The sequence below is a fragment of the Seriola aureovittata genome, chromosome 15, assembly GCF_021018895.1.
Source record: "Seriola aureovittata isolate HTS-2021-v1 ecotype China chromosome 15, ASM2101889v1, whole genome shotgun sequence".
Lineage (NCBI taxonomy): Eukaryota > Metazoa > Chordata > Actinopteri > Carangiformes > Carangidae > Seriola > Seriola aureovittata.
The window spans coordinates 7,575,496-7,602,286 of NC_079378.1; the positions used below are offsets into that span (position 1 = coordinate 7,575,496).

The 26,791-nt window shown below is 39.6% G+C and overlaps 2 protein-coding genes across 3 annotated transcripts; one reads left to right on the plus strand and one right to left on the minus strand.

Annotated features, from left to right (window-relative positions):
- Positions 1-230: 230 nt before the first annotated feature.
- On the minus strand, positions 231-22,093 carry b3glctb (beta 3-glucosyltransferase b). 2 transcript variants are annotated; one of them, XM_056397974.1, is made up of 15 exons: positions 21,955-22,093; positions 20,775-20,812; positions 20,640-20,679; positions 19,893-20,002; positions 14,073-14,149; positions 13,819-13,930; positions 12,583-12,719; positions 11,884-11,947; positions 10,859-10,975; positions 9,915-9,984; positions 8,780-8,893; positions 6,123-6,222; positions 5,281-5,400; positions 4,434-4,578; positions 231-1,856 (listed from the first exon to the last, which is right to left on the minus strand). In XM_056397974.1, the coding sequence occupies exons 1-15, from the start codon at positions 22,013-22,015 to the stop codon at positions 1,722-1,724; spliced, it is 1,440 nt and encodes a 479-aa protein (XP_056253949.1). In that variant the 5' UTR covers positions 22,016-22,093; the 3' UTR covers positions 231-1,721. The 2 variants fall into 2 exon arrangements, with proteins under 2 accessions (XP_056253949.1, XP_056253948.1); XM_056397973.1 differs by having other exon boundaries at positions 19,893-20,014.
- Positions 22,072-26,707, plus strand: LOC130182819 (mesenteric estrogen-dependent adipogenesis protein-like). The gene is made up of 6 exons (XM_056397976.1): positions 22,072-22,210; positions 24,719-25,107; positions 25,215-25,351; positions 25,669-25,784; positions 25,881-26,054; positions 26,172-26,707. The coding sequence occupies exons 2-6, from the start codon at positions 24,896-24,898 to the stop codon at positions 26,184-26,186; spliced, it is 654 nt and encodes a 217-aa protein (XP_056253951.1). The 5' UTR covers positions 22,072-22,210; positions 24,719-24,895; the 3' UTR covers positions 26,187-26,707.
- Positions 26,708-26,791: the final 84 nt, after the last annotated feature.

A 26,791-nucleotide genomic window follows, 5' to 3' on the forward strand; every position in this document is an offset into this window, starting at 1 on the left:
GAATCCTAAAACCCGGAAATTAGTTTAGCACTTCCGGTTCCCTCCCGAAGTCTATTGAATTGGTTAGATGGCTAAAATAAGATTTACAGTTAACAAGCTCAATATATTTTAATTTAAAGACTTGAGAGTACACTATATTTAGTCTGTGTGAAATTATTTTCTTTCTCCTGTTTAGGGTTTCTGTGTCATAAAAGAGATAAAACACACAAACAAAAGTTTTATTATTCATCCCAATGAATATTTTATTTTAAAATGATTAAAAAACAGTCCTATCTAAATTTAGGAAATAACAGGTTTAAGCAAGCACACACAAACATTTATTTATCCTCAAAAACAGCTCCAAAATGTTGTTATTACTCTTGCGCACATCCACACTAACTGACACATACACACAGTTTTGCCATTCACAGATCAAAAATAAAATTCTAATAAACTGTATCAAAAATTCTAGTACAGACTCATTCACATAACTCATGGAATTGTATTCCATGTGGTAAAATTTCAGTTTGACATTTTTGGGAAATATGTGTACTTGTAGGTAAGTAAATAAGCATATTTCAAAAAATATCAAACTACTCTGTATTTGTCTGTAAGAAAAATTAACATAAAATTCAAAAACAATATTACTGAAATAAATGCATCATGTTCATGTTACTATGTAAGTTGTCTGTTAAAATCAAATTTAAATTGAGAAATCTGCTATCCCTGACCAAAATCCAGATCATTTAAATATTTTGGACCTCTTAATAATGTGAACAGTTTTGAGGCATTTTATTTTAACTGTTGCTTAATTTTGAATTGTATTGTCCTCAACTTTAAATGCTGGTATCATGGCCAGGTCTGCCTTTCCAAACGTAATAAGGACTTACCTGGCTAAATAAAAAAAATAAATAAATAAAATAAAATAAACACTGGGCGTCTCTTTATCAATACAACAATTTTTCACCCTGCTCACTCAAATACTTGATTACCCAAATGTGAAGCAGATTAACATTATGGCAAATACATTAACACAATCTTTCTTAAATAAATTAAACATATTGGTTCAAGGTTTTGTTAAAATTTAGTTTGGGGGAAAAGTGACAGCAGTGATACTCAAGATGTTCACTCTCACAAAACAAGCAGCAATCAGTTTGGCTCAATGTTGAATCAGTCTGCACTTTCAGATGCAATCCGTCTAACACCTGCTAAACATAGAAAAAGGTTCTCCAACCTCTCCATAGAAATTTGAAGTAAACACAGCTTTACTACAAGTTAGTTAGCAGCTAATTTCACTAGCAATTTCTAAAATTTATGGTTCCATTAAAGCTGCTCTAATTCTTTTTTTGGCCATTAGATGGCAGAACATTTTCAAAACAAGCTGAAACACATCCAGCAGAGGCAAAGACAAATTAGCATCCACTCTGCAATTGAGCTTTTTTGCTCTGACTCAATCAGGCTATTAAACCAAAATGAAACCCCTAAAAAAAACCTCTGGAGAGCCACACTTGGGTGATAATTCTCTGAATCCCATTACAGTCATTTGATTTAATGCTGATATCAAAAATATTGATTAATGCAGGTATTAAGTTTTGTAAGAATTATGTTTCAGGGCATGTTTGCCAGTTCTCTCTAGGTATTACAGCCACCATAGTGGTTATTGACCTTTAGCAAAAGTTGTGCAAATTTGGATTCAAAGTTTGTCTACAGTATGTTATACATACGGTATACACAGAGTATTTCTACAGTTCATCTCGTTGGTTTGTATCCTGCAGCCAGTGTTTGTAGACAGCCACAGGATCTATATTCCAGTGCTTGTGGAAGGAGATGGCCTGCTGCAAGGAGATCAATGACTCAGAGTAGTCATCTGGTCGGGCCTGAAATATCAAAAACAAGTGGTTTGTCTGTGTGTGTGTGTGTGTGTGTGTGTGTGTGTGTGTGTGTGTGTGTGTGTGTCCCCTATGTCTCTCCTTAATGATTCATGTTTCATTTATTCAGGGGATTCCCACTGCTGCAAACAATTTGACTGTTGCCTCAGGGTAGCACAGTTCAATGTTCTGTTGTGACAGCCTCCATAACCCACAGGACAGTCTTCTATTACCTACATTTAGGGAAGGATATCATGCAGAGCCTCATCTGATACTGCATAAAGGTCAATGTCTTAAATCTGGCTCCCACCAACACTTGGAGCGCTTTTGGCTTAGCGGTTTCTGTTCGCACGTCATCCCTCTGTGAGCGAGGTGACAGATGATTTTGGGAAGGCAGCAGAAACAAAGACAGAAACTGGGAGAGACAGAAATTCATAGGAATGGCATTACAGTATTACATCCCTGATCCTGCCAAACAAACTTGTTGTAACTTTAGACCTGCATCCTCATGTTGATGCACTAATAGATCCCTCTACAGTTTAGGCAACCAAAAAATGAATGCATCTTTTTTTGGACTGGACCAATTTTGTAAGAATGTAGGTTGTGAGACCGATCAATAGTTCTTCACTTGAGCAGGGTCAAGTCAGGGCCTTTTGAGCAGAGGAGTTACCTGAGCCTGTTTGAATGCAGTTGGAAATGTTCCCAAAGCCAGTGAAATATTTATCACTGTTATTGCTGATAACACAGGAGGGAGATACGGCTTGGAGGAGGTTTGTGGGAATGGGATCCAGCACACATGTAGGAGGACGATTACCAGTCAGAAGTTTTGATACATCGTTCTCAGTTAGAGGGCTGAATTTAGAAAAAAGAGAATGTGTCCTTGACCTGGGATGGTCATGTGGTAGGACTACTACATGCTTCACTATTTGGAGCCCTGCACTCAACTAGAGGGCTGAGTGCAGGGAGGTGGTGAGGTATTGACTGGAGGAGGCAGAGGGGCATGAGAGCGATGAAGAGAGTGGTGTGCCCTCAACCTTAACCCCTTAACTATTTTGTCTCTCAGAGGTTCAGAGAATTGGCAGCTGATGGCCGCCACCTTCTCAGTGAAGAAGGAGGCAAAGATATTGGCTGACAGTTTTGTGTCTGGTGGGGGTGATGGAGGATTGAGTAAAGTTTTGAAGTTGGAAAATAGTATCTGAGTGTCAGTGATGCTGCTGATCTGATCATTATAAAAAAAAAGGGGTTTTAGCAGCACTGGTGTTGGATGAAAAGGATGATAGGAGTGACTGATAGCCCCTGAGGTCAGCGGGGTCACTGCCATTTATTTCTGCAGTTTCAGTATAAATCCATAAACAGCCTTAAGATCACTGGAAACAACAGCTAATTCTGCTCTCTGGCCGAACAAGCAGGTTTCCTTCTTGAGCTAATTAAACATTTTCCACTAATCACTTTTGTGATTTGTGCTGTTTTTCATGTCGATCTCATCATACTGTAAGCTCTTAGTCATTCTGTGTTATTTTCTGACCTCTGCCTCTGATCGATGAAGTTGATTCAGACACCCGTCTATAAGTAGAAAACACAGATCAAAGAGCAAGTCCATTTTCCTTTGTCTGTCTACTTCTAGATATCCTTCAACCTTCATCCTTCATAGAGAAAGGAGATCAATAGTATCCTAGTAGACGCCTGTCTGAGCTTCCCTCTCTATTACCAAATTATAAGTGATTCATCTCAAATACATGGGTTTTGGAACGGTATTAAGGCAGTAAATCCATTGTATTTGACCATGAGTTAACTCTAAGTCCTACCACACTGACATACTAGTCCCAGACACCCGGGTTCATCAGTGACTTTCTGAAAAGAGGACCCTTAAGATGCAATCAATATCACAAGCTGACTGTTGAGAAGAGCTCTTTTCCAATAATTAGACGAGGCAGACCTTGTGTCCATCCACTTTAAGAGCACTTTGCTTTATGGGTATATAACTTCTTAACTAGCTGTGAAAGGGAGAGAGACTTGTGTAATTTGGTACTTATGAAGACATGAGAAACAACGTTCTGAGACAGTTATTGAAGATTAAGAAGTTGTGTTGAGTTTTTAATAGCTGATAAATTCCAGAAGACTGTGGCTGGAAGAATTACTCCACTTTTACACTGTAATTATTTAGTCATTAGCTAATTATTATTGGAAACTTAATCCTTTACATGCGTCATGTTGAACAATAGCTTATAATTGCCTGTCGATGAATTTCACATTTTTGCATTTTCAGCTAACCTGTTATTCACTTACCGAAAGATTCCCTCAAGGCCATGTCAGCAATTAACTGGAAGTGTACTAACTGAAAAATTTCATTTTCTCTTAAAAGCTGTACCAAGATATTTAGTCCTTTCCAGGAGCCACTCTCTGAATTTACATCAGTTTCTTTATAGGGAATTATAAAAAAAAACTCGTAATGTAGTCATCCGACCTTGTTCTTATCGAGTAAATCTGAACATTAAAGGGTTGGAAAGCAAATTAAATTAAGGAAGGTCCTTATAAATATACTGTATAACATGTACTTGGTGTGTATGTGTGGCTATTGTTCCTTACCTGGTGGAACAGTGGACTGTGTGTGATGGGGACACCCAGGGAAGTGAAGCACCTGCCCAGGACCATGTCATCAGGAGCATCGTCGCTGTAGCACCTACAACCACTGGAAACTAACCTGGACACTGCCACCCTACTGAGCACCATCCTACACACACACACACACACACACACACACACACACACACACACACACACACACACACACACACACACACACACACACACACACACACACACACACACACACACACACACACACACACACACACACACACAGTAAGAATAGGATTTAATTGCCCAAAAATATATCTGATAGAGGATTTATTTGCCAATGTGATAGTGTCTGACCCTGGGGTAATATCTGCTTTTGTTCTTAATCGTGTACCCATAATGTGGCAATAAGAGCTTTTCTGCTTAATTCATTTTGAAGAAGAAGAGAAGTGTTGCTTTAATTTTGGGGGGAATCGATCCCCTTCCTTCTGGACACTATTCAGGCGATCAATGCTGTTTCTTTATTGTCAGATCCAAGAAGTGCTTAAATCCTCCAAAACTTTATTTTAAATTCTAGTCACTATCTCAAGATTTATATAATACAAAAATATTAAATGGCAAATGTTTCTATAATTCAGAATATTTCATTCGATATTATCATGAGTTACCTGCTATTAAGGTTTAGGACAAGTAGACACAGACTGTACTATACTGTATGTGAATCATTCATACAGTGTTGTAAATGTGTTTCAATACCAGGTATTTTGTTTTACTGTGACACTGCTCAAACCTTGCATAGCAGCTTTTAATGTCACTCTATTAGCACCACGATGTTCCTTTCCTCCTGCAGCCTCACCCTCCTCCGCCTGTGGTGTAGCTGTATCCGCTCTGAACCAAGTTGTAGCCGTATCTCTCCCCTAGGCTCACTGCTTCCTTTGGGTCATAGCAACGCAGCAGTCGTCGCAACCTGGGTAAACTGTAGATGGACAGTTTTACAACGGACAAGCAGACAGGAAGTGAGGTGGTTGCATGCAGACCACAGAATGTACAGACTGCATTAAGACACACAAAACAAGTTCCAAGCTACTGTATGTCACGCAGTTGTTTCTGTATCGCACTGAAACAGTGTACGGTAAACACACCATCCACACACACAGGTCCTTTCACTTATTTTGCCGGATTAGAGCTCTTCTCAAGACTGTGTGGGTGTGTACAAACTGAAATCCCTCTCACCCTCCTGTTCATTTTGGTGCAGCTGTCAGTCAGTCACATCTTTATGGTCCAGATTTACAACAGCAACATACTGTGGTGATTTCAATTAATTCGAATGACACTGTCGCAATCATGGGATTCATTTGGCAGCTACAGCAGATTACCACCGGCTCTGTGAAGAGTCACTGTCATCAAGTTTCCCACCCCAATATACTGCATAATAAATCTAACTGCTTCATGGACTGCTGTAACAGCTGTAATTAGCCGGCAAGTGAAAACACCTGTGTGGGTACATGCAGCGTGTTTAAGTAAATCACATCATTAAAAGAGATGTAACACAGAGGAAGTTCATTTTTTTGTTTAGTTAGTCACCACTGCAGCATCAATCAGACGTGCACAGTTGCAGCATACTTTCATCATCGCTTTAAATTATTATATTCATTTTCTCGGAGAGGTAGGTGAAACAAAAACTCTTCTCTCAGGTACCTGATGAGTGTATCATCATCAACAATGAGAAGCCAATCAGCCTTTGGCACAGCGTCACTCAGGAACCGCCTAAAGATGGCAAATGTCTTCCCACAATGCCCTGCAGGGACACAGCATAAAAGACAACAAGTGTGAGAAAGATGAAAGGCGGGTCACTCATTCGAGTTTTGTGACTCATAAAATGCCAGAGAGGCAGAAACTTCAGACTTTGTGACGACATCTACTCTGCGGCTGGTTAGTTGCAGAAAATACTACGAACAAGGAACAGCAAAGACAGTTGTACTGTCAAAGTGCAGAATTTAACTGCACAACAGCTTCTAGCAAAGACAACAAAGTCAGTAACACTTTTAATTAAATGTTCATGTTGTATTCACCACGTCATAGTTTCCAAAGGTTTCTGTTCCTGCCCATCAAGACTACATCGTAACCCTTGAGTTTTCAAACTAAAACAGGCTCAGCAGCGTTTCCAAGATTCTCCGTTTTAAGGGCTCGAAAACTCCAGAGTACTGTGGACACCAGGAATGAACATTGCAAAAGTATTAGCGTGGACGTAGCTTGTGTGTGTTTGAGTATGTGACAAGGTGATGAACATGCATTAGTATTTATGAAGTTGGTCTGTGGTCAAACTGAAGAAGTTTCCTCCCAAAACAATTCCTCACTTTATAAAAGGTCAGTTAAGAGCTGCCTGCAAGCTTGGAAAATCGGATTGGAAATAAGTAGACATCAAGACAAGATAACAAGGAGCAGTCTGAGGTGGAGAGGCAGGCAAAAGAAAAGAAATACTGCGCTATAAAAATTAGATCCTACAATAAATCCAACCTTCATGAAGGTTATAATGTTCAGTTTTTTTTTGAAAGGTGCTGATTCAATTGTATGATCATTTTTTAAGGATGTTCAAAATGTTGACAGGGAAGTGTTTGTGTTATTTGAACTATTGTCATTAATATAAATGGAGTGGAAAAAATAACAGAAACACCTGTGCTTATGACGCCATACAATTCAACAGCACCACAAAGTGCAGCCTCCATAATGACCTTAAAGTTGAATCAACTCCTGCCTGGAACAGTTTGAACAAAAACTGAATGTTATAAGGGAAGGGAGGATTTATTGCAGGACTGTTGTATTATACTCCATTCTTTTTATCCAGGTGCACCCAATAAACTTCCAAGAGATTGTAGGTATTGATAAGAGGAAAAAAGAAATAAAAGGAAGCATAAGATTAATGTGGGGTTTTAATAAAAATGGAAACAGGAAGAGAGAGAGAGGCACTTCACTAAAAGGACAAAGAAAATGAACAAAAGCACAGGCTTGGAAAACATCAAACAGTGGGAGGGGGGCTGGAGGGGGTGGGGGTTGGGGGGGGTAGAAAAAGGTAGGGGACAGAGAACAGGACGGGCAGCGGAAAACTTCCATCAGCCTGTGAACAAGAGCAGAGAGAGGAACATAAAAATGAACCGGAGAAAGAGATGGAGGTGTCATTGACACTGTCCCCTGCTGTGTGAAAGGACTCCAAAGTACATTAGAGGGAGTGACACAAGCAAATCTGTGCTGTAATCGGGGGGTTTCTCAGAGAGGAATACACCTAACACAGATATATATTTCTGGCTATAAAGCCTGTTATGAGGAAGTCCACGTGTCATCCATCCACCTTTTCTCTGGCTTTGTCATTACTGCCATGATTTAGTTGGACTTTTGATTGAGAGGTAGGGATCAGCCCATACATCAATCCATCTTTCTGTGGTGCACTTAAAGTGTGTGAGGACCGGCGGTCAGCAGCATTACACCTCAGTCCTCAAGAGGCTGAAAGACTTTCTGTCTCCCTTTAACAATGATCTCACATCACAGGAGCCAAACACAGCTAAACAAAAGGGGATGATGGGAGTGGCGGCGGTGTGGTGACTGAACTACCATTTGAACTTCGGTTTGTACTTGACGATCACTGAACCGTAAACAATGCGTTGAATGCACACACACATCACAGCCATACCAGCGGCTTTGTGAGACTGTAGTCAGGCACAGTGGTGCTTTGAGCTAAATGCTAACGTCAGCATGCTAACATGCTCTCAGTGACAATGCTATTGCTGATGCTAATGATGCATTCATGTCATATTGAAGTAATTAACACAAAAATTAGTTGCTAACTTACAGTGTTCACAACTTCCAAGTTGCAAATACAACGAGAAAACTGCGGAATTGGCTGAAATATTAAATAAAGTTAGTAAAGTACATTGGAGATTGATGGAAATTGTATTAGTTTTGCAGGTATTTAATCATAAATGAAAGTATTGGACGAATTAAAGCTTTGATCCGATGATTGTTCTAGATGAAAAGTCATTAAGGTTCATCCTTTTTGAACCAAAAATGTCTGTACAAAATTTGGTGACAATCCATCTGGTAAAATTTTGACCTGCTGGTGGCACAACACTCCCCACGCCCCCCTCGATTACCGAATGTATGGGATCCTAAGAGACTTGGCACTAGCTTGGCTAAAGTGAGTTTCTATGCCATAAACGCACAGATCTATTCTTCAGCTTCTTCAGCAACCTGTTGATCACCATCCACTAAGCTAACAAGGACCAGTTTGGTGATATAATTGCTCCATTACATCCTAAACCTGTCTTGCAGTAATCAGTAAACACTGCTGCAGGTCAGCTCACCTCTCTCAGTGTTGGGCACTCCCAGACTGATTGTGGGTACGGACGCATCAGTGACATCGCTGTAATACTCCAAATGCTCAGCGTCTTTCTCCCACGTTTCCTTCACCACTGGTACTGTGAGGAGAAAAGAGGAGGGGGCTGATTAAAAATATAATTAAAACTATGTCCAAACTGAAAGGAGGAGTGTTATTAAATAAAGGAAAATGTCTACTGCCTCTGTCCAGAGGGAGAAAACAATTACATTGTCTCTGAACACTGGTTAACTATATGATTACTTGCTGCATTTACATTAAAAATACAAAATAACTGCCATTCAATTAATTTTAACCATGTCAAGTGGGAAAGCTTGCCAGCTTGTTTTTAGATTCTAATAACCTGAAATGAATGTAATAGCAAACCAACAAAGTTAATCACACACTATTTGTACTTTGTACTGATTTTGTTAACGGCTTTAAAATAGTCAGTCCATAACTACTGGTTTATTTTTTTGAGCCTAGAAACAGACATCAATGTTTTGGATAATTACACAATCTGTTGCATTTTCAGCAGACAGTCGAGATGAGGTTGGGAATTTAAACAGGCAGTTTTCACCTGACAGGTTAAAAGTGACTGATTGACCACCAGACCGTTAAGCAGGTAAACAAAACAGCAGTGATAAATGAAAAGACCGCAGTAAAACATTCACAGCTTTTCATTTATTCTGCGAAATATAAACTGAAACAGTTTGTTTTGGCAACTGGAAGCTACAGCAGCTACTTAATCAAACCTTTACACCAAAATGGCAGGACAGGAAGTCATTAAGCTGACTTCACATTTGGGTTAGTTGCTTAACAACTCAAACATTTACTTCCTCACAGCACCTTCACATGGACAAAATATTATATGTAATATATGTAATAATAAAATTATATAAAATAATGCATAATAATGCATTTATTCTATGTGCATACTGCTGATGATACTTCTGGATTATGAATGCTGGACTTTTAGTTGTAATGAGTTATTTTTAGATTAATTACTGGCACTTTAACTTAAGTAAAGGATCTTAATACTTCCACCACTGCAGAATATAATCACATTTTTAATTAATGAAACCGTGTCCTTTTAAAACTGGTAGGTAATAACAAAAACACACCTCGCTCCAAGTGGAATTTTTGACATGTTTTCACAGCAACAAATACGTCTTTCTTTGAGACTGGATCTCCCTAAAAATAGACAGAAACAGAAACAAGGTCCTCATCCTCAAAAATATGAAGCATGAAAACAATGAGATAAAATATAAATAAATAAATAAATAAAAGCCAGGCATACACACACAAACACAGTATGAGGTGCAGCATATACAGAATGTAACGGACTTAAAATTGAGTCAGGATGAGGAGCACCCAGTTCTGACAGTATTAACATGCGGGGGGAAAAAAACAGCTCACATCACTGTGTTAGTGTCTATATCAAAATATACTTTTATATTTTAGCTGTATAGAAATTAGGTCTTTCACTCCTGTCTTTCATTCATACATTGTCATGTGTCCCGCAGTGCTCATTTTCATTTGCTCAACAAACAAAAGCTGCAGTGATCCGTCATCACACACAGTGCGATTAAATGTGTGCTTGGTTTCCGTACGGCCTTCACAGTGACTCAGCTCACTCATCCTTGCGGCGCCATGTGCATCAGTGTTTGACATTTAACTGAGCTGGACAGCTGAGTTGTAAATGTGACTGAAGGTGATGGAATATGAAAACAACCGTGAAAGACGTCCTTAATTTTGTCCTTTAGTAAATCACAGACACTAAAACTTCGTCATGCGCAAATGAAACAGAACAACTATCAGCTGTGTTTATCTGCTGTACAACTAATGACCTTTTGGTCTTTAACATTTCATACGTTGTCTGTAGAGGCTTCCAAAACTGAACCTTCAGCCTCAAGCAGGGGATAGTGAAATCACACATAGCAGACACAATAGACACTCTTCCATGAACAAACATGCTCATATATGTTCACACACACATGCAAAATGTAAAGGTTTATTTTCAGCCCAGTATAATGATGTAAAGGTAATAAATACGAGTTGTACATACACAGTTGGGCAGGTAGGTCGTAAATGTGGTCGCACAGTTGTCTCTCGGCTCCGTACAAAACTCTGGCACTGCTGTCAGCTTTGGACCATTTCCTTCCTCCCAAATGTACAAAGCAATCTAGAAAAACAGAGACAGATGAATGTAGGTCGTATGGAGGGACAGTGACGGTGACATTTTTCTGCTATTTTCTGTAAAGTTTAACCCTTTCTGGTTAATAAAGGAAGATGGAAAAAACGGTCATCAGTAAAGCCACAACACCAGTAAACAGTAAATTCAATTTATTTCCTCTTCATAACTTGGTCTTGGTTGTATACACTCACATGGTCAATGATTTTTTTTTTTTTTTGCATTACCCATAAGTCATTTGAGAATTTCAAAGGGGGCACGCAGCTTAAAGTTTAAGACTCGCGCTATGCATTTCAATGTCATCAGTCCCTTGCATTTTAATGAGGAGTAACACCAGGATTTAATAACTTTGTGGGCCGGGGCGCCACTAAAGAAAAGTGAAACACAACTTTTCTTTGACCTTGAATTTACTTTATATATATATATTATATCATAAAACATTAAAAAATTTGATTTTTTTTCCATAATGTTATTTCAACCTATTGTAAAAGAACCTGATAAAAACATAAAAAACACCATCCTGTTCTATAAAAGGTTTTCCTGAGAAATAACTACCACTTCTGTTGGTGCAAAGCAGCATTTTACTGTCACACAATCATTGTTCCCCAAACACACAAATACACACAAATACTTCCATTAGTGATAAAATGAGAGCTGCTGTCAGTTGAGTCTAAGAGCTTTTCAACAAAAGACACTCAGACACTGGGGGAATGTTGTCGATCATCATTATATGTTCAGCGGGTAAAGATGACACTGATGATCATGATGCTTTTCAGTTACTGAGGCACCGTTTATTGAAGAATTGAACCACAGTCTTCACAATAACTATGTTATTACAGTGATTGGCAGGAAACGACACACAGAAACCCGTGAAACGCCCGTAAATTGTTTCAAAGTACCTCGTGTTTCAAGTCGATGGTAAAATCTGACTTCAGGTGGTCGTGTTGGATCCCCTCAGCGAGTCTGAAACACATGAAAGTGAAAGAGGTTGACAGACGGTAGAATGGAAGTGGTGAACCTTCCCTGCATTGTATATGGGAATGTACAACAGTAATGGAAGTCCTGGGTTGTTGGTTTAGCTCAGCAACTCTAGCCGACTCCTGTTTTTTGTTAATATTTCAGGTACGGTTACACAGGCAATAGCTAAAGCTCCAGATTTAAGTAGTAGTTTAGTAGATTAAACATTACTTCTGAAGATGGAACTTCTTCCCGGGACCTTTTATTGACTGTTTTATACCTGTTTAGATTTCCATTATCATCAATTAGATATCAAAAATGTCACTGTGATATGTTTTCCTTTCATTTCATTGTGGACTGTGTCTCTCTTCTGTATTTGCTACTTATCTTTATTAATTTAAATTATGTTTAGATCCTGTTATAGTTGTGACGGTGTCCATTCCTACAACCTTGAGATGATGATATGAAGATTTTCTCTCTGCTCTGTACCAACTTTCTTGAAAGAAATCCAGTAAAAAATTGTCAAAAAACAGAAAGGAGGCAATCACACACGCATACACACACACACATACACACACACACACACACACACACACACACACACACACACACACACACACAACACACACACACACACACACCTCTGGAGCAGCGGCACGCTGAGAGCCCAGCCTGCTGCAGGGTCAGGGTAACCAAACGAACGGGGGTCTTCAGAGAAGGCATAATGGTGGATGATGGAGGCTTCGTTGTCATGGATACGCTTACCCAAAAACCATTCCTGTGAGTTTCAAAAAGGGAAACGGGACAGGATGATACAACAAGAAACATGCTGAGTTATTTTCTTCGCATTGCTCGTTTAATATTGCGCATCATCATCAAGACATTCATACAGCATGAAGAGCGGAAGACTGTATACCATGTAGGCAGAAAAGAAGTAAATAAATCCCATGCAGCAAACAGACAGCAAAAATCCTCATTAAGAATCAGCTGATGATAAACCAAACCTTGTGGTGACACTCAGCAACAGTGGGCTCCTCTAAGCAACTGACTGAGGATCTGAAAATGAATCTAACCGATGCCTACAAAGCAGGGGAGGCTATGGAAAAGATATCAAAGTGCTTCCAGCTTGAAATTTTTCCACTGTCTGAAATGTCATTAAGAAATGGCAGTTAAGGGGAACTGTGGAAGTCAAGACAAGGTCCTGAAGACTAAGAAAACTTTCAGATAAAACTGCACGTCTTCTGGGCCGAGGAGGCAAAGCTAAACCCCCATTTGACTGGAAAGTACCTGCAGGGAGGTTTAGCTGACACAGGAGTGGTGGTGCACACTTCTAATGTGCAGCATTGATGCACAAACAGGGTTTACACAGAAGAGAAGGAAACATCACCCAGCACCTCATCACATAAGTCAAAGGCTGAAATATGCAAAGCAACATCTGCATAACTGCCAGCTGTTAAGCATGGGCGGTGAAAATATATTCTGTGTTAGAGACTCTACAGCAGGACTGTGAACCAAAGCAGACCTCAAAATCCACCACGACCTACTTAAAGCAAGACAAGCTGAAGCTTTTTCCCGCCTGACCTGAACATGATTGGAAATCTGTGGGTACATCTTGAACATGCCGTGTGTGCGTGAAACATCCTAAATCAACAATAGAAAGACTCACAGCTGGCTACTGACAGTGTTTGCAAGCCGTGATATCTGCCAGAGGGCTGTTACAAATTACTGACGGAGTAGGATTCCCAAACTTTTGCATATACCAAGTTCATGAAATAAAAAGTAACAGAGCATTAACATTTGAAAAGAGGCTCATTGTAATGTGTATACTCAGTTTTGTTGGGAATATGTTTGTATTTCAGGGTGTTTGTGCATCTCACCTCATGGACTCGATATCTATGGAGGACTTGCAGCAGTGCGGACAGTGTGACTCTGGTTTCCTCTTCTATGAAGACAAACCAGGATGCTGATTGGCCGTAAGTGGCAGATAGACTGTAAAGATCCACAAGGAGCCATTATGCTTTATGCCTCAATTTTCCTCACAAGAATCATTAAAGTTGCCTTAAGTTAAATCTTATTGAATTTGATTGAGCTTGATTTGTTCACCATCTCCATCCGTGTGTGTAACACTCACTGAGGAAGCGCAGGGAGGATGCTCCAGTCCCCGGCATACGCTGACAGCTCATGGAGAAGGAGAACAACTGGGACTCCCTGTATGACACAAAACAATTGAATTTTTATGATGTGTGTGTGTGTGTGTGTGTGTGTGTGTGTGTTTGTGTGCACCTGTGGGACGGGAGATAAAAGTAAAAGTGAGTGAAACAACACTGAGTAGTAAAACAAAGCTCTGAGGTCAAACTGGCATTTCGTGCACCAAACGAAACAAATCAACGCTCAATCTAAAATCTCTACAGTCATACAGGTAAATGTGTTTCCCCACAGATTTTTATCATGAATTCATGAATTTCTGCTTTGTTAAACATCTTTCAAAACTAATGTCACACAGAAAAACAACTCTTTGAAACTGTTTTACGTCAATGCAAAGAAGTTCACCACATGACAATCAAAGAGAACAAAAGGTCCTTCTGGGCGATGATGCTAATTTTTACCACTAGAGGGCCCCGTACAAAGGTCCCTGATGGATGCTTGAGGGAACAGCTATAACTACAGAGGCACTGCTCTGAAGTGTATGAAAGGTAAAACACAAACAGCACAAGTAAGAAAATGTTTAAACAAAACCATATTTATTCTTGTTCTTTATTATTTTGTTCAAAGATTACGATTCACCCAGAGATGACTTAAGGATAAGTACAACATGAGAGCCTGTGTATCATGTGTTGAAGTTTGACATCTCATCAAAACCCAAACGTGTATGTTCATCATCCATCTGATCATTTCTTATTTGAACTCAAATTCTTTACTTAAGTACAAGCACCAATACAAAATAAATAATCATTTACAAGTAAAAGTCCTGCATTCAAAGTCCAACTGGAATAAAACTACAGAATATTATCAGCAAAATGTACTTAAAGCACCAAAAGCAAAAATACCCATTTGGCAGAAAATGGCCCTTTTGATGGATATATTTATTATTATATTGGTTTTGATGCAGCAGTGCATAAGTAGAAGAAGTTGAAGTTTACTTTAAAGTTAGAAGGCAGACTAGGGGTTGAGCCACTCTAGAGGATCACAAGATAAATCTAAAGGTCATGAGATGACTACTAGGATAGGAAAGAAGAAAAAACTAAGTTCTGGTGGACAAATTGTATAATTTTACCTGTTTGGGTCTAGACTGTTATTCAAATGAAATCATCTTAGAGGGGAAATGTCTGTTTGACCTCTTTCCTAACAACTCATCGATATCTGAAACATGACAAAGAGCCCAAACTACACATTGCTTTTTTGTTCGGGGTCACAAGCCACAAAGGTCAGAAATATCTGCTTTAACAATGCAGTGTAAAACAATATAACAATGTAAAATCTTAATCTAAATCTACTCACTACAGTTTTTGGAGTTGGAGTAAAAAGTAGAATATTTCATTGTGCTGGGAGTAGAAGTCTGAAGTAGCACAAAATAGAAATACTCAAGCAAGGTACAAGTATCTGAAATTAGTTCTTGCAGGCAGCACAGGCAGAGTGAATGTAATGGAAGAAAAAAAATAGCACAAGGACATCTGGAAATGTGTACTTCACTGACAGAGGAAATGATGCGTCACTGACACTGATGGATGATCAGGTAGGTGGCAAGACCGTGATCGGCAACAACATCTTCACTCCCTGCTGTGTGTGCTGTTTCTTTCATGTAGTAATGATCATAGTTTTTTTTTCACAATTATAGGCTCAAAATGAGGGCAAAACAAAGGGGAAAGAGTTACTACTGTTTTAGGCCTCTCTCCTCACCAGGTGACTCATGCAGAAGAACTTACAAATCTCCTCCATGCAGCTATTCATAGCACTGGTACAGACAGAGGAGGATTAATTTAGCCAAAAATAGGTTTGAAATAAAAGTCAGTGTCGGCTTATTTCTTGCCTGAGAAAGAGATCACGTCCCTCTGTCAGTTATATCCATGTTTACCTCAAGCACCAAGGAGCGGCCAAAGGCATTTATGACAATGAGGATGCTATTCCGAGCTGCAGAGCTCTAAATGAGGCGTTTAAAACAGCAGCATAATGTCAATATAACGGATCGTTACTGTGTATGGCGACATTAGCTCTTACAAGCGAGCGTGACAGGGTAATGCTGAACGCTCTATCATAAAGCTTCAGAGAGGGAGACGTGTTTCTGCCACAAAATATGACATAAAGCCAAGATAAAAGGTCTTGCTCAGGGCACATACACTCTCAGCTGGCAGTTTATTAGGTACACCTAGCTAAAACTAATCCAGTCCAACTCAACGGCTCTACCATGAATCCTCCCTTCGTGAAGGTTATAATCAGCTTTTGTTTAAACCGCTGTTGATTCAACTGTCTGATCATTTCGGAGGCGGCACTTTGTGGTGCTGTTGAACTGAATTGCATCATACGGGGGGGATGTTTCCATTATTTAGCCCAATGTCATCGCTATAAATGGTGGTGGACACTAGTCTGGTAAATAACCTCCAGGTTCGCAAACATTTTCTGAAATGGCTGTGTAATAAAGCATCAGTCAGGATGAACATCGTGTTTCCTGACCTATATGTTTAACTCGAAGTAGAGCAGCTTCATGTCTTCCAATCAGCAGCTGTTGCTTTCCGATAAGATCTTATCTCTTAACACACTTCTGTTAGCTTGTACTGTTTTTTTTTTTCATTCCTCACAGGTGCAAAACAGCAAGACCGAAGCTGATACTGATACTGATACTGATACTGTTTTCACTCTGTTTTCATGCATCTTCATTTGCCTGCACCTGTTATTGGTGCACTTGATTCCTCTTATGATGTTTTCTCTGTTGCATCCCCCTTTTAACAGCAGCAGCAGCAGCAGCAGACTTTCCTCCATGCTCCAGTTTTGTTTTCTTTTCAATTTGATGTCAAAAGTGCTGCTGGAGGTACTAAACATATGTCTATGTAAAGGTGCCGGTTAAGACAAAGCACCATGAGAAGACTTTATTACATCATGTGTCTGAACCTGATGATAAAAGTCCACTTGCAGTCACAAACATGCTTCTTCATGGGTCCGCTTCAGATTCTCAGGGTGTAAGGTTTTCTTTTTAACCATCTACTGTAAGTGTTGTGTTGAGATGTGAAGGGAAAAAAGCTGAGAGAGCAGCGGCCAAATGAGACGACTCTGTAATGAGGCTGGATGATGAGGCTGAGAGGACGCATTACTGGCAACGACATCTTGGAATAAAGCCTTACACTTACGGCCAGTAGCAGACAAGGACCCTTGTGACACAAACCAAATGTTTATCTTTCACTATAAATATTAAACCAGCGTGTGGAAAAGCTGTGGATATGAATCTGCTGCATGTTATGTTGATAATCATGACCACAGCTGCGTCACTATGAATTATTGGATGACAAAACCCTTTTAAGCGTCAATAAATAAACATCATACAACAAGCTGTCAGCGTGTCAGGAGTTTACAAGTTTAATCTCCTTCTTAACACCTGGTTATACGTCAGTCAAAAAAAAAAAATGATGAAGCACGACCTGCCCTCGCTCCAAACAGCTTGCAATCAAGGTCTATCTAGCTGGGATAAACATGACAGTCTAGAGAAAGCTTGCGCTCGTAGCACTCGTCTACCTCTCCTGGACGACACACTCTCATCACAACCTGTCAGCACAGGCACACATGCAGAGATGATTGTGCATCCAGAAGGTGCTATTTATGAAAACTCGGCATATTCTTATCAACACTTCCAGAAAAACGGAGGAGCTATTTTCACAGCATGTATGTCTGATTTTATATAGATTTTTATTATTTGACACGACCTCTCACAATCTCTCGTGTCCCCGGAGGGAAAATGAATCCCTCTTTCAGTTGATTAACACCTGTTTCTGTTAAAGTGCTTCTTTATAAACAGGTGCTACAGCAGAAATTGCTGAAATTGCTGAAATGTTTTCAGCATTATTCTTGCCATCTGTCACATCAATCATGTCTCTCTTGATATTGTGGATGACTCTTAACAAATAATACTAGTTATTTCCTTTTTATGTCTCTTTTTCTCCTGCAGAATTGTGTTTTAAGCATTTGTTAAAAAAAATCTTGTAAAAAATTTGCATTTATGGATAAATTTGTCTTCAAATATGATCAGATATTCTGAATACTGAGCAAACACACGTCTATTTTTTACTAACCCCCTCAGCTAATGACATGGAACAAGATTGGAGATGTGGGTTAGAGCTACTTTGAATAATTAAATGTTCACAATAACCATCTGCTGGAAGATTCTTCCATCTCCACACAGGATCTCTGCAGCTCAGACAGAGCGACCATCAGGTTCTTGGTCACCTTTCATACCAAGGCCCTTCTCCCCTGATTGCTCAGTTTGGCTGAGCGTCCTGATTGTTCCACATTTCCTACATTTAAAAATGATGAGGACACCGTGCTCTTGGGAACTCTCATTGCAGCAGATATTTTTTGTTTCTGTGCCTCAACACAATCCTGTCTCTGAGCTCTGCAGGCAGTCCCTTCAGCTTCATGGCTTGGATTTTGCTCAGTTATTAGGTGTGTACATCCTCTACTTCCATCTTTGTTTCTTCTGTTCTGATATTATTCCCTGACATATCCTCCCGGAATGTATAATTGCTGTTCACAGCTGCCATGCAAGAACAGCCATTAAGGAAGCCACGAATGACAAAGTGGAGCTTGTTGGCCTATTTTTGCCTATATTTCGTAACTGTGAATCTAAGCTGATGTTTCCCGACAGTCTCACTAACTGCGTCTTCCTTCTGTCTCTCAGGGAGACATTGGTGCGTAAACACCTCGGATCCTCAACGCCACAGACAACACATGGCTTCAAAACAAAACAATCACAGACGTGTCAAATTCAATCACTGCTCCCACTGTGTCACCGGCAAACCCTACACTGATGTGTTCACAAACGAAGCAGATGTGATTAAAGTTCTTCCAGCTGCTACAGCGCATTCGTTGTTTACAGGCAGCAGTGTCAGCACTAAATAAAGACGACACAGACTCTGAGAGTCTGTGGAAAGTGCATAAAAATAAAATTTTCATTCGTCAAGGGAAATGAAGATTTTAAATAACTTTTGTTCTTCTTCTCACAACAGCCTCAGACATTTTTGATATTTAATATGTTGCTGTAGAAGTCATTCCACCGAGCCCCTGCTGACTGCGTCCATTTTTTTCTCTCCAGGAGGGTTTTGTGGATTAAAAATTAAATTGGAGGAAGAATCAACGACCAGAGCAGGACTAACAGGACTTTTATTTCACAGCATTCTTTCCAATCAAGGGAAAACACTTCTGTGTCTCTACCGCAGGCTGCCGTGTCCATATATGCCTGTTGTCTCATTTCATTGAGGTCAATAACAAATTAATTTTCACAGCTGCCCTGCAAGCAGATATTATTAAATAACTACTGTGTGAGAGCGGAGAGCTTGGTTCCTCTCATCTCAGGTAGGGGAGCTGCATGGCAAGGAGGACACCTATTGGTGCCAGTGTAATACCACAGTAATGCATGAAGTCACACAAATACTGTAAATGTGAATGCCAAAAACACTAGATTACAAAGACAGTTAAAGGGGCTATTTGTAAGTATCCTCTGCCACTAAACATGGTTTCTTGCAGGGAGCGGTCAGTGGTGATTGTGGCTTGACAAGAGCTTCAGCCATCATTTTCTGTATAATACAATATGCCCTCTGACAGCGCTACATCTTCAGGACAAATTGGTGAAAGTGACGAGACGGGCTGATACACACGAGAAAGACCAGGATCAAGATTTAATCCCAGCATATTATTGCTATGAGCTTCACCGTGCTAACCGCTGAGCCATCCAGTGCCTGCCAGGTGTTACCTGTCCAAGTTCAGCCGCCTGCTGCAGAATCTCCGCCTTCCTCTGAACACCTCGATGAGCGTGGTAGGAGTTTCTCTGACTCTGGATCACCAACACCACCTCCTCCAGTCCTGAGAAAAACACTCACACAAAAAGAAGAGACAAATTAGAAAAAGCACAGAGACAGGGAGATACACACAGGAATCTGATGATTTCATATTTTTCTGTACTTGCAGTAATCAAAGTAAATTTCATGCATGCTTATTTTAAATGCAACTTGTTTCGGGGAATAGTTTGATAGTTTGGGAAATATAACAATACAACACAATAATTATTTATTTTCTTGCTATGAAAACCTCACAGGGACAAGACTGCACAAAGTCACTTCACCCAGCCAGGAAATAGTTCCACACATGTCCTGTCAAAAAACTGCAACTTATTGTCTTTATGTTTTGTTTTTTGTACAGACACAAAACACAAGATACAACATGTTATTTAGTGAGCTTTAAAGGCACTGGTAAGTGGATTTAGCTTCCTTTTCACACAATTGGCTGCTGTACCTTCCCATTTAGAGTACACACATATTTGGCGGCGATCTCCATGCATAACTCTCGGCAATACAGCAAATAACATATTTCCCAAAATGTTATTCCTTCAACTCAATCTTAAATACAAAATGGTGGCATGGAAAAAAAAGCCTCATTAATATGCACCACAAAACTGATTTGCTTTCCTTTCTGACCATCTGCAATGAAATCCCTGACTCACCAGGAGAGCTGTGTGCAATGTGCTCCTGGTGCTCTGCTGCCTGCGGGGAGTCAGAGTTGATTCTCGTTAAGTCTGACACACGCTGCTGAGCCGCATGATGAAGCATAATCATGACAAGAATCTGAGGGCACTTACATGAGCATGACCTGTGTGTCTGTCTTCAGCAGTGGGACCTTAAAAAAAATTCAACAGTGTTACTATAATATCATCAAAATGCATGCAACTGTTCGTTATGATATCAGTAGCTAATTAATCTTTTAGTTGATCAGTCAATCTACAGAAAATTACTTTACAGCAGCTTTAATGTGTGTGTTATTAGTTTAAGCAAACTGGGTTTATCTACACTTGTGACTTAGATGAAGATCAGATAAAATTTTATGACCCATCAATGCAGAAAACCAAGTCATTCCAAAGAGTTAACTTTTTCTTGCCACTGTATTTAATCTTAAATTTGAAAGTAGGAGTAGATGTGAAGGATTTTTCTTTTTAAAAGTTTGGTATACAGAGGCCGGGACAACTATCTTAATCTTTCACGAGTGCATTGTATTTGGTAACCTCATGTGTATTTCCCAGCATAGCTTCACCCAGCTTTAACCTGAGCAGAGGTCTAATTGACCAGTGTAAAATGCTGTTTGATTTTAGTGGTTGACTTCTTGTTGTGATTCGTCTGCAAGTGTGATATGCAAAATTAAAGCAAAGAGAAGAAGGAAAACTGACCATGGCATTATATGTGAGGTTCAATTTCACTACAAGTAGGGCAGCATGGACTGTTACTTATTTCATAATCATCTTCACTCTCCCTATGAATGCTTCTGAGTAATTCTGCCTGTGAACACTTTTCCAGGTGGCATATTTCCAAGAAAAAATTAAAGAAAATTAACTCTGACATCAGATATTCAATTAATCTGAAGTGCATCAATGTACTTTTATCTGCCTTCTGTTTACAAAATCCCAGGGGATCACCTACTGTGGCCTGCGTTTGTATTCTGTCAAGTTACACAGAACAAAATGACCATTTCCTATTTGAAATTTCAAAATAAAATATTAAAATAATTCATGGCAAGGTTAATATCACCGTGACCCGCTTGAATATCTCATCCGTGTACATTTTACTTTAGAGATATCTACTGATACATTTACAAACTATAATGTACGTTGTGTCTTGTTGTATTATATTAATAACATATTACTTTGAAGACCAAGTTGGATTAACGTCCGGTCTCTTTCAGCCAGTCTGACAGTTTGTGTATATTACTTGGTGCTAGCGGGTTAGCTAACACCGTAGCTGTGTCGGCTGGTCATTGACCCCACTTACCAAGCCACAGAAGGAGCACAGCGACCAGTTTGCATCCGTTAACCACATTATGGTGTGACATGACTCTCGTGGACGCTGGTTTTCCTTTGAAATCACCGTATTTTCATGGCGACCAGAGGAAAATGGTTAGCTATATTCCTGCACTGGCAGAAGTCTGTGTGCTGGACTGATGGTGACTATCATTGTGGAGCTGTAACGACCTCTAGCGGACATCGACTTACCAGGTTACTACGGCGACCTGCTGTAGATGAGTAAGGTGCGTTCAAGTTCAGTGGGACAGTATTTAACCCACATTTCTCCATACTGACTTCACTTGTTCAAACAGCTCTCTTTGCTGACATTCAGCAAAGCGCAACAGTGCAACAGTTAACACAACATCAGTCAATGTGAACATAACTGATGATAACTTAACAAAATACATTCAATCAATCACCACACCTTTCCAAACATTTCTGGATTAAAACAAAATTTCCAAATTTTTGGATTGAGGAAACCTGTTTAAATGAAAAAAGTATCACACTATCACATATACTTGAACTGGACAAAGTGTTTTTGTTTAAAGTGTGATTTCCCAAAAAACACCCACTTTACCTGAAATCACCCAACATCACAATAATATTGTGTCATTCTGACACAGAAAAAATATACAACATCTTCCTGAGCTAAACTCAGACTTCCAGTTTCCAAATCTTTCCCAGATTTTTTAAATAAAAAAAAAATTATATCAAGCTGTTGCTGGTTTGGCACAGCATAGAACAATGCAAATTAAAAACAAATGGGAGTCAAAGCCTGAAGAACATACTGTACTGAGGATGAAACATAAAAAATAATATGTAAGAAAATCCATGTTAAAACTAATGCAAATACTTGGAAGGAATGCAGATGAAACTTATCATCAGATCCTTTTTTTTAACCCCAAATGTAATGATTAAAATAAACCCAAACCTAACAGGAGCCTGCTGGAGGAAATGAGAACAATCTGCAGAGAGGTGATGATCAACTCGACTGAAGTGTGTCCTCTTTCGTCCACTTTTCCTTTGGACAGCACCCAAAGGAAAGAGTTAAAAGCTCTGATAAAAAAAAAAAATGAAATGGTCCTTAACTAGATAGCTCAGCATGTTAGAGGACTGTTCTGAAGTTTTGAGGCTCGATTTTTATGATGCTCAGTGAATTCTGAAGTCTAACACTCAAAGTGAAGACACAAAGTCTCTAAAGAATACAGTAAGTTGCTGAGCAAACGGCTCAGGGTGTTAGGGGGCTATTTTGGTATTCTGAGGACATGGGTTCAGTCCTCAGCTAACTTAGTCATGGGAGTGTAGGACAGGTATCATCAACAGATTCATACGAGGGAGAGGTATCCAGACGAGAGGCTGAAAGCATGTTTTCTGTTGTAGGCTGTGCAGACTGGAAACATCCAGAACAAATGAGTCAATAGTCTCCTGACCACAGAGGCTAAACACGGACTTCTTGGCCACACAAATTAAACAGGCTGGATCTGCTGTGAAACCACAGTTGTGAGTGTTCACATTTTTGTACAAATAAAGTGAACTGTGAAGAAAGAAATCCAGACAAGAAAGCTGTGTTCTGTGGCAGCTTGAAGGAATCAGGAAAGTGTATATTTGCAGTGGCACAGTCTGTTATATTTTACTCCAACACAACTGGGCAACGTGTCATGTTATCAAACAGCTATAGACAGAAAAAACAAAACATGAGCTTTAGGTGATTTATGAATCTGTGAAATGTGAGGAAGAAAAGGTCTGAGCAAACATTTTGTTTGAACAAAAGCACTGAAGCAAGATCAGAAAAGTTGATATGAAACACAAATACACAGCACATTAATGTCACTGCACCACAAAGGCTCTAAGGTGACTCATAATTCACCGATGTTTCAAATTAGGTTCTGTAATTTTCCTCCTTGGTTGAAGAGTGATGTTATTTCCAAGCACTAGGCCAAGTGCTGCCTACAAGTGGCTTCCCACAAAGTCGCACATTCCACCCTCAAAGGTCTTAAAGTCTGATCCAAATAATTACTTTTAATTTAATTAATTTATGTATATTATTGGCATTATTTACTTATGTATGCATGTATATATGCTATGTAAGGGAGAGCTGTCCAGCCTTGACAGGACCCCTGTGATTAGGAGTAATTTGTCAAAGTGCCTTTTGAGGAATTGTGTCACGTGCAATGCAACAAGAAGTAAATACATTTGCCTTCAAAATAAAAGCACAATTATTATTACTTTTAGGGCTAAGAACATGAATATGAAACATCTGAGACATTACCATTACATGTGTTTACTTTTCATGCTTTACTTTTTATCTGTTATATCTGGATAATGTTACATCTGAAACACCACTTGAATATTATCTTATCTTCATGCACTTTTGTACTTTGTATTGCTCAAACACTGTAGGACAGCACTAACACTTAATGATACTATTATTTTCTCAATTAATCAATTAATTGTTTGATCTATGAAAATGGTCATTACAGTTTCTACAGAGCCTAAGTTGTTGTCTTCACTGTGTCTTGTATTGTCCAAAACACAGAGTTATTTTGTTTTTAACAATTTGAAATAACATAAACTAGGCACTTTAGCTTGATTAATGAAATGATTTTCTCTTTATCTACAAATTGATTTAATGTCTAAATAAATCTTCACAGCTGTTGTTTTCTTTTTTGATCATGTTTTTTCTTCTTAAATAACATTAGCAAAACGTTCCTTATTCATTTTCTGTGAACTGACTAAATGATCTACCACAGCTGCATACGGTTTCCCGAGTAAAGGGATTTATTTTGGCGAAAGGAGACCGGAAGTCCCATGTTGTAAACTCGTCTAACTCGACAGTGGTTGGAGGTTATTAAAGCTGCGGACTGGAGTCAGACAAAAATAAAATCAACAGCAGCGGCCGCAGCAGCAGCAAGGGATCTAGGAGAAAAATGCGTGACACCGTGACGCCGAAGAAAGTGTCCCACAGCAGGATGAGGGTGACAGAAGTGGAAGAGTTTCTGAGAGAACCTCCGGCAGGTTTCTCCGTGAAGGCTCTCGGCTCCGGTTACCGAGTCCACAGCGACCCGGAGAAGAGCCTGGTTCTCATCGACGACTTCTTCTCCTGCAGAGGGAAAATTGTTTTCGAGAACTCGCTGGGAAGGTGAGGGGGGGAAAAAAAAAAAAAAAAGTATTAGACACGGCTCTATACATACACACATGTGTTTATACACACTCACATGAAACTGTCTTATTTGTTTCCCACGACAGGAAAGTTAAAATGCACAATTTATGGGAGTACACCAGCATGAGAAAGAGGCTGCTGTCCAAGAGGATCTATCTGCTCATGTCTGCCTGCCAGGAAAACTTCTCAGTGACCAACAAGAAGGCAGCCAGGGAGGTCAGAGGTAACATCAGCTGTCTGCTTATGAAGATCTCTGCATGGAGTAAAATAAACAACAAACGGTCCTCAAAGGCACCACTAGTGGGTTTTTTTTGGCATTGTTGAAACCAGTGTGTAGGCTGCAAAGTCGGTCATGCAGTTTGGTGGCGTGGGTGACTCATGCTGGCTTTCTGACTTGGGATTCTCACAATGGGTGGGGTGGAGAAATTACAATGGCAGCACAGTACTTACAGCACATGACAACATATTTTTCTGCAAACTCTCCCATGTTCTGTTCCCTGTCCTGTTTTCCTTCATGAATTATCTCCATTTCTGTTTCAGTGCTGAAGCAGTACGTGGTGTCCATCGACGGCAAAGATCCTTTAATCAAGTGGCAGATGGAGAAAGGCCTGGACTGGACCATCTCTTCGGTCGCTGGGGAAAGCTACAGGGTGGACGTAAGCAGGATTTTACACTCTTTCTGTTGTATACACCTGTGGAGTTTCTTTGCTGATTTGTATAAGATTATTGAAAATGACTTTTCCTTATGTCAGATTGACTTGACTCAAGCACTGGACAGCTGGGCAGCAAAAAACCTCCACATCAAAACCGACAAACTAATAAAAGTCAAACCAGTCTGGAGAGATGCCTCCTTCACCCTCAAATACTACTCTGACGCCCTCTTTGATTTCCCACACTGGTTCGGCTTCAGCAAAAGAAACTTTAAGGTAATCCGCTCATATTCTTCTTATTACATATTAATAGTAATCTACATTTTCTGCATTTGTCAGTGTGCACAGGTTTGTCTAACCTGCCTTCTATTCTTGGATCTCTTACCATTACAGTTGAGCCTGACCTGAGCCAGCAGTGGATGAGGAGGTCGGAAAAGTCAAGTTTACCTGCTCAGTTTTTTGGTGGAAGCTCGGTCGGTTTCCTCAGGAAAAGGCTGAAAAAGGAGTTTCTTGTTCAACAGATGAACGGTTTTAATAGCAACCTGCCAGGTGAAGGACCAGCCTACCTCTGGGGACTGCAGTAACTCACTTATAACGGCAGTTGGGTTCAAATATTTCTTCTGTTCAGTGGATGGAAACTACTGACAGGGACTGACGAGGAAGTTCTGGATTCTTCTGCATGAAAATTAGTAGGCAAATTATGTCTAACTCGATTTGTAAACATGTTTTTTGGTGTAACCACGCATTTACCTCATGAATTACAACTTTTGTATAAAGGGTTAAAGGGGTAATATCTGTGCTGCTGCAAAATCAAATGATGGTGAGACTTTTGTACCAATGAATCAGCATTTGTTGATGAGACATTTTTTATTTTTTACCAAACTCAAATACAATAAATGCTCTTTTACAAACACACACACAAAAAAGAAGACTGTGTTTTAATTTAACAGTTCTCATCAGATAAAAGTAAAACAAATGCAGGCAAGTGTTTTTGCCTTCAGGCGACACACGCT

Bases quoted from the DNA above. Each gene is read 5' to 3' on its own strand.
- b3glctb (XM_056397973.1), bottom strand. From the start codon at position 22,015: ATGTCACACCATAATGTGGTTAACGGATGCAAACTGGTCGCTGTGCTC. The intron at 20,015-20,639 runs GTGAGTCAGGGA...TTTTTGTGTGAG, and splicing joins CATTGCACACAGCTCTCCTG to TGTTTTTCTCAGGACTGGAG. The intron at 9,985-10,858 runs GTATGTACAACT...GTCTATTTTTAG, and splicing joins CGACCTACCTGCCCAACTGT to GGAGATCCAGTCTCAAAGAA.
- LOC130182819 (XM_056397976.1), top strand. From the start codon at position 24,896: ATGCGTGACACCGTGACGCCGAAGAAAGTGTCCCACAGCAGGATGAGG. The intron at 25,352-25,668 runs GTAACATCAGCT...TTTCTGTTTCAG, and splicing joins GGCAGCCAGGGAGGTCAGAG to TGCTGAAGCAGTACGTGGTG. The intron at 25,785-25,880 runs GTAAGCAGGATT...TCCTTATGTCAG, and splicing joins GGGAAAGCTACAGGGTGGAC to ATTGACTTGACTCAAGCACT.